The sequence below is a fragment of the Dendrobium catenatum genome, unplaced genomic scaffold (assembly GCF_001605985.2).
Source record: "Dendrobium catenatum unplaced genomic scaffold, ASM160598v2 fragScaff_scaffold_860, whole genome shotgun sequence".
NCBI lineage: Eukaryota > Viridiplantae > Streptophyta > Magnoliopsida > Asparagales > Orchidaceae > Dendrobium > Dendrobium catenatum.
In genome coordinates, this window is record NW_021319322.1 from 389,252 (window position 1) to 406,365 (window position 17,114).

The following is a 17,114-nucleotide window of genomic DNA, read 5'->3' on the forward strand; positions in this document are numbered from 1 at the left end:
TTTGAGATTTTTTTCTAGGTAATTTTAAAAATACATCGATTTTTGTCTACCTATAAATTTATTTTGTCCTTTAAAAATAATAGTGTAGTATAATAGAAGTCTTAAAATATCATTTTACATAATCCGTGATAATTTAATAATTTTCTAAAAATATGTATTTTTTCTTAATAATAAGTTTTATTATCTATCATTATGATATTTTGCAAACTTCTTAATTAAGCTCAATTATGCATTATTTGTTATAATACATTTAAAATGGATTTGGATATGTGGTTGAGTAATATTTGATCGCTATTACTATTAAATTAATATGATAATAATGTGTGTGTGTGTGTGTATGAAATAAAAAAGTAAAGACTTGTTGGCCCATTAGTTGGAGACTGATTGACCTTATAGGATGGTGGACCAATGGGCTTTCCTTTAAATAAAGTGGTTTAGTTTTATCAACTACTAATTTATATGATACACTAATTGTGAGTTATAAGGAGATTACTATTGTGTCGACGGGTAAAGAGTGACAATTTTATTTACTAAGAAATCAATTTAATATTTCCTTTAAATAAAGTGGTTTAGTTTTATCCACTACTAATTTATATGATACACTAGTTATGAGTTATAAGGAGATTACTATTGTGTCGACTGGTAAAGAGTGACGACTTTATTTACTAACATTAATACTAACACTATTTCTGCTATCGTGATAACCATGACTTCTTACTTTTTTAGTGTGGCTAATAAAATACATGTTTTGAGATATTATTCTTATTATTATACGAATTTATTGTTATTATATTATTTTATTATTTCTGCCACTAGATTATTATTATTACCAGTATGAATATCGATACTATTTGATAATATTGATTCAATGTACTTATACTAAGCATATGATATACTTAGCACGTGATATAGGAGGTTTGGATAGCATATTTACATTTTTAAATGATTTTACTGTATTGATTTGATTTTAATAGTCATTATCTATATTTTGATTTGTTTTTTTTATCTTACTACGGAGACATGATTGACTTTTACATTTGATACTTGTACTGAGTTACTACTTTACTAGCTGTTGTACCGTAGTATTTTAATGCTTATAGATTCTACTATTATTGTATTTGTGTTTTAATATTCTTGCACTTATTTAATGATTATATAGCTGCTACTACTATAATTTGATCTTTAACTTACATATTGATCTTTTACCGTACTCTGAATTCATTTATAGGTTTTGGTGACTAGCTGGGTTTTTTAAGCTCATTATATATGATTAAATAATTTTAGACCAGAGTAGAGGAGTAGGAGTGTGAGGCTGGTAAGGATTCTTCAGGTTTTATTTCTTTTTATTTTTATTTATACTCAGGATAGAATATTTATGATATGATTATATCGATCCTAAATTATGTATATAATTTATTTTATGAATGATTTTTTGTAATTTTTTTAATCAAAAAATAATTTATTTAATTTTTATACTAAAAAATTAATTAAATTAAATATTATATTATTATATTATTATTTATTTATTTAGAAACATCTTAAGGCATTATTGAATCTTATTTCCTGTAACATTTCGGTTAACATAACTTGATTTGAGATATGATGAGAGAAAAGTGAGGAAAGAGGAAATAAAGTCTTGGATTTGGAGGTTGTAGAGCAAATTTCATCCACCGATGCTATTTGATTATTTATTCGTCTCGTTCTAAGGAACCTTTACCTTATTTCTAATTTTAAAGATTTTATTTTATTTTTTTTTATCAAATTTGTGTTTTCATTACTAAAAAATATGAATAACTTTGTATTGGCAAAACTTTCACTATGGAACTTTTTATATGTTATATAGATTGATGATATTATGCACATTTTGAATATTTATTTGAGATTTTTTATCTAGTGATTTTAAAAATATAACAATTTTTATCTGCCCAAAAGTTTATTTTGACCTCTAAAAATAACTATGTAGTACAATAAAAGTCTTAAAATATCATTTTACATAATCCATAGTAATCTAGTAATTTTTTAAATGTACTTTTTTGCTTAAGAGGATTATTTGTTGTCAACCGTTATGGCATTTTAGTATATTCTTAATTAAACTCAATTATGCATTATTTGCTGCAATACCTTGAAAATTAATGTTGATATATACTTGAGTAATAACAGGTCGTTATTACTGTTATAGTATTATGATAATATACATGTGTGAAACATACAAGTAAAAATGGTTGACCCGTTGATTGGAGATTGATTAACCTATATAGGATAGTGGGCCGATGGGTTTTTCTTTAAATAAAGTGGCTTGGTGTTATCATCCACTAATTTGTGTGAAACACTAGTTGAGAGTTATAAAGGGTTTATTATTGTGCCGATTGACAAAGTGTGACGACACTATTTATTGAGTCATCTGTTTATTAACACTGATATTAACATTGAAAAATTCCATGATAGCCACAACTTCTTACTTATTTAGTGTGACTACTAAATTGCATATTTTGAAGCATTGCTTTATTATTGTACGGATTTATTAATATTGCATGAATTTATTGTTATTGAATTTTTCTACTATTATTGCCACTAGATTGTTATTATTACTAATCTGGATACCGATATTATTTTATAATATTGATTCAATGTACTTATACTAAGCATATAATATATGAGGCCTATATAGCATGTATACATTCTTATATGATTTTAATGCATTGATTTGATTTTGACAGTCTTTACTGATTTTTTAATTTGATATTTTATTCTATTACAGAGACACGATTGATTTTTAGATTTGATAGTTGTATTAGGTTACTATTTTACTAGCTGTTGCACCGTTGTATTTTACTGCTTACTGATTCTACTACTACTGCATTTGAGTTTTAATATTTTTGCACTTATTCAATGATCATATGATTGCTACTACTATGATTTGATCTTTAACATGCATATTACTCTTTTAGCTTGCTTTGAATTCAGTTATAGATTTTGGTGACTTAGTGGGCTTTTTAAGCTCATTATATATGGTTAAATGATTTCAAGTCAAAGTAGGGGAGTAGGAGTCTGAGGCTGGTCAGGATTATTCAAGTTATGCTTCTTTTATTTTTTATTTTTGTACTCAGGGTAGAATAGTTATGGTATGATTGTATAAATCCTTAATAGTGTATAAGATTTTAGGATTGAATATAGATTTGTATATTGATGTTTAGAATTATAGAATCTATTTTGTTTTTTAATAATAATAGATCATATTAGATAGCTATGGTATTATTTACTAAAAGATAAGAATAATTCTTCTGATTTAGATTATAAGGCATTAGAGAAAAATTTATAGAATATACTCAAAATGTTCATAATCACAATCTCTACTACATATAAAAATTTAAGCAGTGAAAGTTTTACCAAAACAAAGTTATCATTGTTTTTTGATAATGAAAATATAAATTTGTTCGTAAAATATCAAAAATATAAAATTATTAAAATCTGAAATAGGTAAAATATAACCTACCTCGAGACGAACAAATTTCCCAACTGTGCCAACAGATAAAAACAACCCTACGAATGTCAAAACCTAACTTCTTTCTCTCCCCTCTTTCTTCTCAATTCTAAAAAATTCTTCTGTTAACGCAAATAACATTGGAAAAGGGATTTAAAGCCATTAAATAATATATTATGTTTTTAGATATTTTCTTTTTTCTTAATAATAGTATAATAATATTATAATTAGTTTTCAATATAAAATTTATATAAATACTTATTGGGCCAGAAAAATTATAGAAAAACATTCATAAAATAATCTATTTTATTTAAAAATATCTAATAAAATCATATTTTAAAACGGACATCTGATGGCCCCAAAATCCCTACTTGCACCATTAGGAGCAAATTTTTTAAGGAACTTCATCAGTGCTAAAAAATTATGAAAAAATTAGGAAACTAAAACACAACAACAGAGATGTTACGGATAAGAAGGTTTATAATTTGAGCTTGTAATAACTCCTAAATAAAATTTTGACAATTGTAGATAAAAATGTAGTTTTCAAAAATTTGACTTATAACACACCCCTTATTCAAAACTCACTCACAATCTCGCCCACCCTGACTTGGTATTACCAAGCTCACCTACACTATGGAGCTAGCATAGTGCATACTCATCTCTACTAAGTTTTCGCATTGATATATCATCAAAGTTCTGCAACCCCCTACTCTCATTCAACTAACTAGGGGCAAAACATGTTTATGATAGTCTGTGTAGCATTATGCATTTCTCTTTTGTCAGATTTAACTTTTCCTATAACACTTAGAACACTATATATAATAGACGATGAGAAGCATTTTTATACTTCTTGATTTTCTGTATCTATTAATCTTTTCGAGTAACCAAGCTTTTAAGAACCTTTTATTATAGTTTTCTCCAACGTACTCTTTCTCCTCATTCTCACACAAATTCTAGATTTTAATAATAATAATAATAATAATAATAATAATAATAATAATAATAATATTATTATTATTATTATTATTATTATTATTTACCTAAAGTTCTAGATCACTTCCTTAAGGGCTTGCCTATCAGTATGGTCATGTGTCAGCCACTGAAGAATTTGAAGCCAAGAGAATCTAAAGTCAAATATGATATTTCTTTCCTCTATTATTTGACATGATTTTTTTGTGCATGAATTTTTTTTCTTAAAATTAGATGAGGAAGCCACAAAAGTTAGGGCCATCTGGCCTGAGTCAATTGGGGAAAAAAATATTTTGTGCGGAGCCCGAATGTCATCCGGTGACAAATAAAAATACGCCATATCACTTCAAAAATATATTGTACTCGATAATACCCAGACTCAAATACCAAGCTCCAAATATAAACATTCATCCGCACAAAATAATCTCACCAATGACAAATTATTGCATCAGGTCACCGGACGCGGAGAATAGGTTCGGACATCCAATAAAAAATTGTCACGTCACCAGTACTTTTGACTTGCACTTTGAATGCGCTTTACCTCCGCTTTTGACTACGCTTTGACCTGCGCTTTACTTGTGCTTTGACCTGCGCTTTATCTGCGCTTTTGACTTGCTAAATTTAAAATAATATTTATTTAATATCCGGACTTATCTCCGCGTCCAGTGTCCTAATGCAATAATTTGCCCACCAATTTGGGGAATAATTATTTGGTGCAGAGTGCAGATGGGGAGAACCGTCTGCACACTAGTATAAAATCCAACTACATACCGTTTGGTACCGCTGGGTACCATTAGGTACCGCTTAGTATTTTATATCTATGCAGACGATGCTCTCCCCATCTACACTCCACACCTAATAATTATTCCAATTGGGAGCCCAAAATCATATCGTCGATGGAATAAATAAGGCTTCACGATAAGTACACTTGCGGGTGACAGGACTCCAATTCCTTCTCGGCAAAAAATATCTTCATCGCCAATTGCGCTTTTTTTATTTTAAAGCGCTTTTCCGTCTTGTCTTGCGTTCCTCAGAATCTTTTGTCTGGTCTTCGCTGCCCAATGGGCGATGAGCTCGGCACTGACGAGGTCCCTTTTCCGGCGCAGGCGGCGGGACCTTTATTAGTAATCATCGACGAAAATCGCCGCGGCCTCCTCCTCCGTAGGATAACAGAGGAAGGAGGCTTTGCTTTCGTTAGCTCTGCCGAGCTTGCGGCCGCCGGCGATCTTAGATCAGCGGAGGCCGCGCGGGAGATGGCATGGGAGCAGTTACACTCGGGTCCATGGGATGAGGTTGTGCCTACATGGCGAGACGCCTATGCGATGGCCTGCCTCCTAGTGGCGGGCATCCGTGCTAGCGCCGGCGATTTAAAGGAAGCGCTCCGGGTGCTTGATATGGGGCTTATCATGGGTGGTCCATTGCTCCGCCGAGAACTCGAAGTAGCTGTGGGGAAGATTTCAGTTATGTCTGCGTCGAATCAGGTGGAGTGTTCCAGGAGAAGCAGTTGGTGTGGGTTGGAGAATTGCCGGAGCTGGAACATAGATGAGGTGAATCCGTATTTTCAAGTTCATGTTGCCTTTGTCTTTTATTGATGCTTTTTTTTAGTCTTTCAGAATGTTGACCTTTTGTCGGTGGGGTCACCCTAGGATTAGATGACTCAAAAGTTTTTCAGAAATCGTATGACGGATTTTATTTTGCGTATGAAATAGGATTTTCGTAGTTTGAGTCATATTTTCTAGAATTTGTTCTTGTTTGTATGGCTTCTGGGTTTTTAAGTCCGCCTGAGAATTTAGAGTGGCAGGGGTATATCCTTGTGTTCTACTAATCCATTGATTGGTTTGCACTATATTTAATTTGGCTCCATTCGGGAGGATTCCATGTGTTACTTGTTCTTTTTATTTGTAGTTTCGTAGTTTGAGTTATATTTTCTATTAGTAATTAGCAGGATGTTCGTTGTTAGAGTCATTTTCTAAAAAAATTATTGTTTGCTTGTCTTCTGGGTTTTATTCAGATTGTGGGATTTTAGGTTTGCCTGAGAATTGGTTGTTGCAGGGGTATATCCTTGTGTTTTACTAATCAGCTGATTCATTTTTCACTTGCTCTTAATTTAATTTGGCACCATTTGGGAGGATTACAGGAATATATCTTTTTATTTTTACATATTTGATTGAACGCTACCGCATGAAAAAGTTACCCTCTATAGGAATCCTAGCTCTTGCAATCTCATTTCATCATATTTTGCCAATACTCCTCAAATGTCAAAACCATTGATCTTATTGGCTCTTTCAATTTATAGATGTTATTATTAGTAGTATTTTTTAATGAATTTGAAGATTTGGGTAATTTGGGTGTTATATAAGTGACTATCAAAATTTATTTATTAAATATTTAAATACATAAGAATTGTGTGGTAGCATGTAAATCCCCTAGAACTTTTAGGGCAAAATTATGACGTTACAACATTTTGACTTGCTGAAAACTAAGCTCATATGAATGCTGCAAATATCAAAATATGGAATTATGAGAATAAATTATGAAAGCTTCTGGATTATCAGAATCAATTTGCAATGAATTTTACATGAAAAGCATAAATACTAATTAGTTTTGTACGATGTCTATTTTTATGGAATTTTTACCTTTCATACTTTTCTATATTTTAGCTCCTTACTCTTCTTTAATAGGTGCTCCAAATTCTGCCGAGCAGATCACTGGCATGTAAGGCTGTCGAGAAACAACCTTCTCCTTCATTGGAGGCTTTTATTCGTGATTACTTTCTGCGTAGCTATCCAGTTATAATTAGCAATTACATTGATCATTGGCCTGCCCTGACAAAGTGGAAGGATGTTGACTATCTGAAAAGTATTGCTGGTGATCGAACTGTTCCTGTTGAGGTGAATAGCCTGTCCTTTGAAATATTTGTCTTGTCTGCAGTAAACTTGGAAGAGAAGTGATGACTTATAATCATGGATAATTATGTGAGATTTTACTCTTAAAGTTTCACTTGTCTTTCTTGAATTGAGATGTTACTAGCATTTTATCAAGTTTTTTTATATAGTTTTAACATATATAGGATTATTATATCAACTTCTGATGAAGCATACAGTCTGGGTACTTGATGAGAGAAGAAATGAGGTCTTCCATGAGGGAAATTCTGTAATATTATTTCAGATCTTACGGAGGGTAACTCCAAAGAAATTGCCTAATTAAAAATAAGTGGTGATTTTGGATATTGCCCTTCCAAACATATATGCTGTCATTTAAGTTCAAAAGGCTGTGAATTATTATCAGTAACAACAAAGATCATCCTATCAAGTATTCATATTCACTTTACACACTTTCTTTCTGCAACTACTTTTTTGTTGATCTACGTTTTAACCCAGGTTTACCTTAATATTTTTCCTTGAATTCTATCTATGTTTTAACTACACTGTTTCCTTCTTTCTTGTTCAACATAATTCGATCCATTACCTTGTTGATTCTTCTTCCATTTGCTTTTCTCTCTCTCTCTCTTTTGACATGTGCAGAACTCCTCAATCTATTCTTATATTATTATCATTATGTAGAAATTCCAGAGTTTCCTTTTACACTTCCTCTATTATAATTCATTTTACTGTAATATATATATAGCCTCAAACCTGAACTTTTTATTTCACCGCTCGTTTGTATCTTCAACTCATTCCTTTAATACAAGCTAACACACCGCAACAAAGGGTTTGATGACAAAAGCTCGTTTACTGTTAACTTATACCTGAAAGTGATTGAAAGTATTTAATAAAAATGCAGCAATAACATTAATACAATAATAATTAGTTAATGGTAATTTGTGTATATGTATAGTGTTTGAAGGAAATCTTCTACATGCAACTTACAAACAACATTTAAATGTGTTATGAAAACAAACTTGCACTCAGCTTTTACCGTTTTGAAATGAAATTTCATCGCTGAAGGTTTACTTTCATTATTTATTACAATTGTACAACGAAATGAATTATTCCAAATGAAAGGATGTGTATGAGTCTTTTGAGATCTAAAGGATAAGAATATGATACTTGAACAACTTATGATATTTAATTTCGCAGCTTAGTTTAAGAGGCTTATTGAAATGTTCTCATTTTTTTTATTATAGAAATGTTCTCATATACGTGCATAGAGTCTGTATTAGGTTCAAAATCATTGATCGGATTTTCCTCAAGTTGGCTTACTAATCAGTTGGAAGGTTAACAAGTTTTAACGCGAGCATACATGATGTTTGTTGTTGAAGAAGTTATTTACAGGTTCATAGAATTTTTATGGCACGTAAACCAATTTCTGAGCAGTTTCTGTTTGTGAATGAAAATGATAGGCTTACATATACCAAATGAAAATATCCCTGCAGCCTGACTGATTAACTACCCTGAATATTTTCCAAAACATATTTTTAAGATTCATAATCATCTAAGTTTATCTTATTTCATCATTTTATTTTGCAAAGTATATTAATAAGTTGAATTTTTTTGTATTACTAAGAGAGGTGGCGTTTTTTGCTGTTTGTTCTCTAAAATCTGGTAAAGTTAAATGCTGCAGGTTGGAAAGAACTATCTCTCATCAGACTGGAAACAAGAACTTATTACGTTTTCTCAGTTTCTTGACCGGATTCAGACTAATATCAGCTCTGCTGATCTCACATATCTTGCTCAACATCCTTTATTTGATCAGGTACCTGAAATTGTTTGATGTAATTTTATGTTCTTGTAATATATAGATAATTATTTCCCTTGGTGTCTCACTAGCATATTTGGCAGATAAAAGAACTACGCAATGATATAATGATTCCAGACTATTGCTATGCTGGTGGCGGGGAAATTCAATCTCTTAATGCTTGGTTTGGTCCCCCTGGAACAGTGACACCTCTGCATCATGATCCACATCATAATATTTTTGCTCAGGTACAGACAATAAAATTTGTTACTTATCTAAGCTCCTATTGTATAAGATGTTTTTGGTTGTTTTCAACTTGCTTTTGTTGAAGGTTTCTCGTTTTATTTTTCTCTCTCTTCTGACCAACTTCTGCTTTTGTTCCATTTTCACCCTCAAGTCGGAAGAGGTAAATGGAGTAGTAAGGGAAGAGAAGTAGAAGACACAGAACAAAAATAACGTTAGAGTTGAAGAGAAACAATAAAGAATGAGTGGTAAATGTAGCATAGGTGTAGCGATGATAAAAAAGTTGTAGAAATCCTAGATACAGATAGAAAAGTAAATTGAAAGTAGAGAATAAGCAAGTAAAGAGAAAGGCAAAGTAACGTAAGCCAGTGCTTCATTGAGTAAAAGTTCTGTCTTATCTCAGCTGCGTGAACAGTGCAGCTGAATATATAGAGAGGAGAGCTTGAACAGCTTTACATGTGTAATCAGATGAGTTAACAAGTTTGTTAGAATCTATGGTTGTGATTCACTGGAGCATGTGACTTGCTGTTACATTGTGAGAGAGAGTGCTTTTGTGTTCTATTATCCCCTGCAAACTGAAGGGTCTTGACCTATGATTCACGGACACGGACACAGCGACATGGACATGACACGACACGGACACGGGACACAATTTTTTTTGAAAATATAGGACACGGGTATGACGCGGACACGGCAATACATTTTTTTATATAGTATATAGTATATATATATATATATATATATATATATTAATGTAATATCAAATTAAAAATGACAAACAATAATAAATGAATGACATGATAACTTGGCTAGCTTATAATATAAAATATTTAGTACAAAATATCTAGTACAACCACAAAAATATAAGCAAATAATCACTTACTACAACATCAAGCATTCAAGCTTCAACTACTATGATTAGCTTTAGAGGTTTGTTTTTGGCCTTCAATATCATCATCATTGAATATCACTGCTTTCAACTCTGGTTCAACAAGAGAAATATTTGTAATTGTGCGAAAAGAGAGGAGATGAAAATACCTTTACTGCCAAAGAGAAATTAAAATGAGAATATTCGATGAATGGGTATTAAATGCAGACGTTGATTTGGTGTTGTGGATAGGAAATAAAGAATTTAGTTTAAATCTCGCCAAATATAAGAAATTATATTTTAAAAAAATATAAAATATTGAAGATATGCGTGTCGGACACGCGTGTCCAATTTGTTTTTAATATTTTTTAATCGGACACGTTTTCGGCGTGTCCGACACGTGTCAGAGGAGTGTCGGACACTGCACGCGTCTTTGAGGATAAGTGTTTAGTGCATCATAAGTCTTGACAGACCGTTGGTTTGTCTCTAAGTTGATGAAACCTTGAAGTAGTTAATGTTTTGGTGAATATATCTACAACCTCATCAACTCTAGTGATGGGTAGAATCTGAATAGTATTGTTGTGGATGTGATCTATGATGAAATAATAATCGATTTCAATGTGTTTGGTTCTTGCATGAAAAATAGGATTGTTGGCGAGAGCAATGACAAAATATTATTGCAATGTAGATCAGTCAGTTGGGTTATGGGAAGTTTAAAATTCTGTAGAAGATGCCAGAGCCAGATAACGTCTGCCACGGCTGCTGCAAGAGTACTATATTCAGATTCTGTGGATGATCTAGCCACCGTATGTTGTTTCTTTACACTCCATGAGATGAGTGTTGTACCTAAGAATGAGCAGTAGCCTGAAGTTGATTTGTGTACGATCGGATCACCATCTCAGTCGGCATCGAAGAAGGATGAGAGACAGCGAGCTTTTGGTAATCAGAATACCATAGTTTATGGTCCCCTTGATGCAGCGAAGAAGTCTTTTGAGGAGGTAGATGTGAGGCTTTTGTGGGTTATGCATGTGTTGGGATATGATATTAACCACATATGCAATATCAGGTCGGGTCAATGTTAGGTATTGCAGAGAACCGGTAATGCGACGATATTTGGTGGGATAAAACATCAGCGAGTCTTCAGGGAATGTGGTTGGAATTTTTGTGGATGTTGGGTTAGAAAGCGGGTTGCATTTTTGAAGTGCAGCTTGCTGCAGTATAGAGAGAGCATAGGTAGGTTGATACTTGAGAGAGGAATTAGTGATTACTGTTGTGAGTGATTTTGATCCCTAGGAAATTATGGAGAAGGCCAAGACTTTTCATGCTGAAGTTGCTGCTGAGTTTGTCAATGAGGGTGGAGATTACAGAAGGCTTGTTACCGGTGATCAGGATATATCATCTATGTAAATCAAAAGTAAATTTGAGTATCATCTTTGATAAGTGTGAGAAGAGAACAGTTAGATATGCTGTGATCAAAGCCGAGAGATACCAAATGAGAGGTGAATGTAGTGTACCACTGTTGAGGCGCTTGTCGAAGCCCATAAATAGATTAGGAGACAAACATGATCGGGATTAGTTGAATCTTTGAAGCCCTGTGGTTGTGCCATGTAAACTGTTTCGGTGAGAGTGTCGTGAAGAAAGGCATTTGCCACGTCTAGCTTTTGTATAGGCCATCCTTGATTCAGAGCGATCGTGAGCAGCACCTTGATGGTTGGAAGCTTTGCAACAGGACTAAAGGTTTCAGTAAAATCAATGCCTGATTCTTGGTGATTGCCTTGTGCCACAAGACTTGCTTTAAGGCATGCAACAGAGCCATCAAAATGATATTTTGTCTGGTATGTCCAATGACATCCGAGAATAGAGGCATAAGGGGGCGATGGGACAAGCTGCAAAGTTCCCTTTTTCTATAAGGCAAAGAATTCTGCCGTCATTGCTTTCCTCCTTTCAAAATGCTTAGCTGCTTCAGAGTATGATGTAGGATCAGAAATGAGGGTACATTGTGTCTGCTATGTAGTAGATTTAGTTTGTTAGGAGGTTTTAATGAGCCAGTTTGAAATATGGTGATCATAGGATGATGTGGTGGTGGAGCAGGAGTGGTATTGTGGGAAGAAGAGGATTAGTGAGTATGTGGAGGGTCGTAATTGGATACAGGATGTAGAGATTGGGAGAGGAGACTTGAGGTATGTAGAGGTAATGAAGATTGTAGTTGTTTGCTTGTAGATTGCAGAAGAGTAGACATAGGAGTGAGTAGTTGAGGATATATAGGTGGAGATGGATTAACCTTGGAGTGAGGTAACTTGTGAAATGGAGAGGAATTTTGAGGCATTTTATTTTGTTTGGAAGTTGATTTTCGATGTGAGTTTTGAAATTTATGAAGGTTGGGTAACATCAGATTTGTATAAAATTGGAAACAACCATATAAAACGAGAGTAGTCAATAAACACCACATAATATTTATATCCTTGATTTGATATAATCGGAGAAGGTCCCCAGACATCAGAGTGAATGACTGCAAGTGGCTGTGTTTGACGATTTGTAGAAAGTTCAAAAGCTAATTTATGACCTTTTGAGGTCTTACAAGAAACACATGGAAAAGAGAAACCACTAATTTTAAGCTGTGGATTTAGATTGGAGATTGCACCGAGGACATGTTGATGAGGGTGTCCAAGCCGTTTATGCCAAAGAGTGGAAGATGAGTTGGTGGCTGAGAGAGCTGATTGATGACTTGGAGGAGAGGATGTTGAGATCGGATACAACACATTACTTCATGTTCCCTTGAGAATTATCTGATTTGTTGTCAGATCCTTAAATGAGAAACCAGAAGAGTTAAAAGTAATGGAAATATTGTTATCCTTTATTAGATTAGAGATTGAGAGAAGATTATGTGTAATGGATGGAAAGTGAAGAAGAGGGGAAAGATGAAGCTTGTTGTATGGTGTTGGAAGCAAACCATCACCAGTGTGAGCAATTGGAATAGATCGGCCGTCACCGATCGTAATTGTACATAACCTTGATAAGGTGCTGAGTGGGATAGACGGTCAAGGGAGTTGGTGAGGTGGGAAGAAGCACCGAAGTCCAAGTACCAATCGGTAGAACTGTTATCTAAAGAAGCGACTAAAGTCTGTTGGATGTGGCTTGTGCAGGCAGTTGCTGAGGGACGTAATTGGCATTCATCCTATCCCTGTGGATGGAAGCTGTATGGCCCTTTTTGTTGTAGATTTGACATATGGAGATAGATGTTGACGGTGGTCAGTTTCTAGTGGCGACGTGCTGAGGGAATCGGCCTCGGCTGCGTTGATTGCAACCTCTATAGGAGTAGAGAGCTTGATGAGTGTTCGGTGCGGGAGAATGGCGAGTTGCCTCGGACGCGATATTAATCTCCTCTCTGATTAACCTGGAATAGAAATTATCCAGGCTAATAGGGTTGAGCATTCTCCTAATGGATGTTTTGAAAGCTTGATATGGAGGTGGAAAAAAATTTTCAAATAAAAAACAGGAGCATGAATCTTAATCTTCCTAAGGAGACTATCTAGAGGATAAAATGAATAAAGTTTTATTTTTAGTTAGTTTGGCATGAGGCTTAGTTAAGTGTGACTAGTGGCGTTGCTAGAGAGGACTGCTTTTCAAAGATTATATCCACTGCTCTTGTTATGCTTGAAGTTTGTAAACAAGTTTTAATTCAATTTAAATTATTGAGTAATTAAAGAATGTTGTCTTGCGCTATCTGACACACATCAAGGTATATTCTGTACGGGGTTGATTGGCAGCAATATACTGGGTAAATCAAATTAATGTAAAAAGATGTGAAGATAAATGAGTTGAATGTTGGTAATGTTGTTTGAAGCTGTGAAGATAAATACTTGCATAAATTTGATTTAAAACCATATAATTGGAATAAGACTAATGAGCATGAGTGGTTGATCCACAACCAAATGATAGGTTCTTATGTAGTTTAGTTGTTTGCTGCTTCAATTAAGGACAGGGTCTTTTTGTTTTATCAACAATAGTCATCCAACTTTCCCTTGTTGCCGGTTCACTGCTCATTTGTTCTATTATGTGTTACGCACAACTCCTACTTGCAAATAGGGAATAGCACCGAGATTTTAAAGAAAATTTTAATGAAATCGAAATTAGATGGGTTATACTATCTGGATCATAATTTTGGGCAACAAAGAAGTTATTGATAACCAATTTAGAAAAAATGAGAATGCTAATTTGATTGTTTATTAGAAGTTGGAGGAATGGAATGGGAATGTCCACCTAAAAGCGGTGGAGTAGCTCCTATTGAAGTTGAGAGAGTAAAAAATAGAAAAGTATAAACTGCCCCAATAAAATGGTTAATGTAGTTAATATATAAGATTATAAAGAAATATAGCTCGGAAGTAGCATTGCTTGAAATAAGGAAAATTTTTTTTGTCAAGATATTGAATTTTGAGCTCATTTAGCACTCAACAGGAATGACTGGAGGTTGGTTCCATATGGTTGGTCTAAATAATTGTGATAAGGTTAACGATCTTGGTTTTAGGTGCCTACAAAATTATTTAACCAGGTTTCGTACAAGTAAAGATCTGCAAAAAGTTTTATAGTATTGTACCTGAATAAAAGATTTTATGAAAAGGAAGACATGGAATTAGCCCATCAGGATGAACGAACACTGACTTTATCTCTTAAGAAAATAATTTAAATCACCGAGCCTTGGTCACTCATTATGGCTTTTGTCTTGTTATTATATTATTTTTTTTTATATATAATTCTATGTGCTGAGACTTAGAATTTAATTCAAGAACCAACAGTTGCTCAAAAATAGGATATGTTTGGCATAGATTTGTTAGACCGGGACTGACTCACGAAATGGAGACGGAACTCTTCCGCCTCCTACAGGTGCCGCATGAGCCGCCGAAGCAAACGATGCATTTTAGGAAGGATTTTTGAGGGATTTGGGAGGGAAATTTGAATGTAGGGACTGTTTAGGGATTTCCTTTTGATTTGTATGCATTAAATATTTTGTTTTCCGAGGGTTAGGGCATCTTGAATTTGGCTGATTTTGGGATCACTTAGGTTTAAGTTTTGGGCTCTAGTTTCGTCTAGAAATTGGGAGAGATCGATCCTCCTCTCGAATAGAGGATCACTTGTATCTTGTTATTTTCTTCCGATCTATTTGATTCTTGCAATAAAATTATTGATTTTCATTGGAGTTTGGAAAAATTTTCTCGTTGTTTTTTTCTTTCTTGCTAGGATTCACTTGAAATCTACAAGTGTTTCCTATCAAGATCATGCTTGGATCAACAAGCGTGGTCCTGGATTGAATCAAGCTCTTTACCGGCTTTATTGGTCTTAACTTTGATCTGATGTTGAGCTGGGTTGGATCGGCATGAAATCATTTTTTTTTTCAGTCCTACCTTGGTCAGGGGTTCAGGCTTTTTATTAGCTGACAGTAATTTGGATGGTGTGTTTGTAAACAAAGTTGGATGCTCAGATATATACCATTATGCTATTTGTACTTTTACTCTATTTTTTTCCTCTTTTATTTTTCAGGTTGTAGGTAGAAAATACGTAAGGCTTTATCCAGAATCCGCGTCCCAGGACTTGTATCCTCACACAGAGTCTATGCTAAAGAATTCTAGCCAGGTATTTAATTATTTGTTCTCTCATTCGTTCTTAAAACTGAGCCGTGGGCACTGATCCTCAACTCTATAAAATTTCATGCAAAAAAACTATAAATATATTTATTTCAGGTTGATCTTGACAATTTTGACGCTAAAGATTTCCCTAGAACAGCAGATCTAGACTTCCTTGATTGCATTTTAGAGGAAGGCGAATTGCTGTATATTCCTCCCAAATGGTGGCATTATGTGAGATCCCTTTCAACAAGCTTTTCTGTCAGCTTTTGGTGGAGGGCATCAGACCTTCCCTTTGAAAATGTGTAATAATGATTATTCTTTAATGCAATTAAGCTGATTTATCTGACGGTCCTTGCAACAGTGAAAAGGTTGATGATAGTGAGAATTCAAAGCTGATTATGGAGTGATACATGGTAATCAATGAACAGGATACACAATCAAAGGAAACTAGTTTTGCGTACATTTTAACCTTACATTTTTATGGTTTAGAAAATATTATAATAGTTGTAGCTTAAAACTGTTGATCCGTTTTATGATTTCTAATTTCATTGAGATGTTGATATTTATCTTCTCTATACTTGTTCATACAGAAATAGCCAATAGATTTATAAATGATCATCCTATTTGTGCTCTTAATTCTACTTCCTATTGTTTGATATCCAGGAAAATAAAAAGCGCAACTATTAACACTTAGGGCTGTTTGGTAGAATCTAGGATTTCATTTAAGTAGGATTTCATAAATCCTCCAAATCCGGATTTGCGAATTCCGGGGGGGTTAAATCCTGAAAACTGTTTGGTAACATTCATGATAAATCCAGTTAAATTATGTGTGATTGTTTGGCTATGCAAGTCATGATTTAAGGCAGTTAAAAGAAAAACAGTTGGAAACGTTCGGACTTTCTCCTCTCACCCGAATAAGAAGTTAAATCTGCCGAATTGGTGGATTTGCGAAATCCGGGATTTATCGCAAAAAGTGGTCTTTTTCCGTCAACCGCGGCTTTCATTTGCCGTGAGATTTGGATTTGCATTTTAGGCCTTTTGGTTGGATTTTACCCAAATCTGGCCTTAAATCCGCATACCAAACAGCCCCTTAAAATAAGTTTATAAGATTTTGAAATTCTCAGAGTTTCAAACTAGCGACTCTGACTGCAACTCTGACCCATACGATTGTGATGATTCCTTTACTTGTGACGCCTTATTTATGCCTTCTTCGTCTTCGAGGCACCCTTTCTTCTGCTCTTATTCAGGGATGCCC

General features: G+C 33.9%; 1 protein-coding gene across 3 annotated transcripts; it reads left to right on the top strand.

Annotated features, from left to right (window-relative positions):
• Window positions 1–5,388: 5,388 nt before the first annotated feature.
• LOC110098668 (lysine-specific demethylase JMJ30) lies at window positions 5,389–16,477 on the top strand. 3 transcript variants are annotated; one of them, XM_028697058.1, is made up of 7 exons: window positions 5,389–5,997; window positions 7,132–7,341; window positions 9,014–9,145; window positions 9,232–9,375; window positions 15,774–15,866; window positions 15,974–16,090; window positions 16,221–16,477. In XM_028697058.1, the coding sequence occupies exons 1-7, from the start codon at window positions 5,512–5,514 to the stop codon at window positions 16,221–16,223; spliced, it is 1,185 nt and encodes a 394-aa protein (XP_028552891.1). In that variant the 5' UTR covers window positions 5,389–5,511; the 3' UTR covers window positions 16,224–16,477. The 3 variants fall into 3 exon arrangements, 2 of the variants coding, with proteins under 2 accessions (XP_028552891.1, XP_020681227.1); XR_003701552.1 differs by lacking the exon at window positions 16,221–16,477 and having other exon boundaries at window positions 15,781–15,866; XM_020825568.2 differs by having other exon boundaries at window positions 15,974–16,477.
• The last annotated feature ends 637 nt before the right edge of the window (window positions 16,478–17,114 follow it).

What these genes read in the sequence shown, in the direction of transcription:
- LOC110098668 (XM_020825568.2), top strand. Translation starts at nt 5,512, where the DNA reads ATGGGCGATGAGCTCGGCACTGACGAGGTCCCTTTTCCGGCGCAGGCG. An exon ending in ATCGAACTGTTCCTGTTGAG is followed by an intron (nt 7,342 to 9,013) that starts GTGAATAGCCTG and finishes TAAATGCTGCAG; the next exon opens with GTTGGAAAGAACTATCTCTC. An exon ending in TGCTAAAGAATTCTAGCCAG is followed by an intron (nt 15,867 to 15,973) that starts GTATTTAATTAT and finishes TATTTATTTCAG; the next exon opens with GTTGATCTTGACAATTTTGA.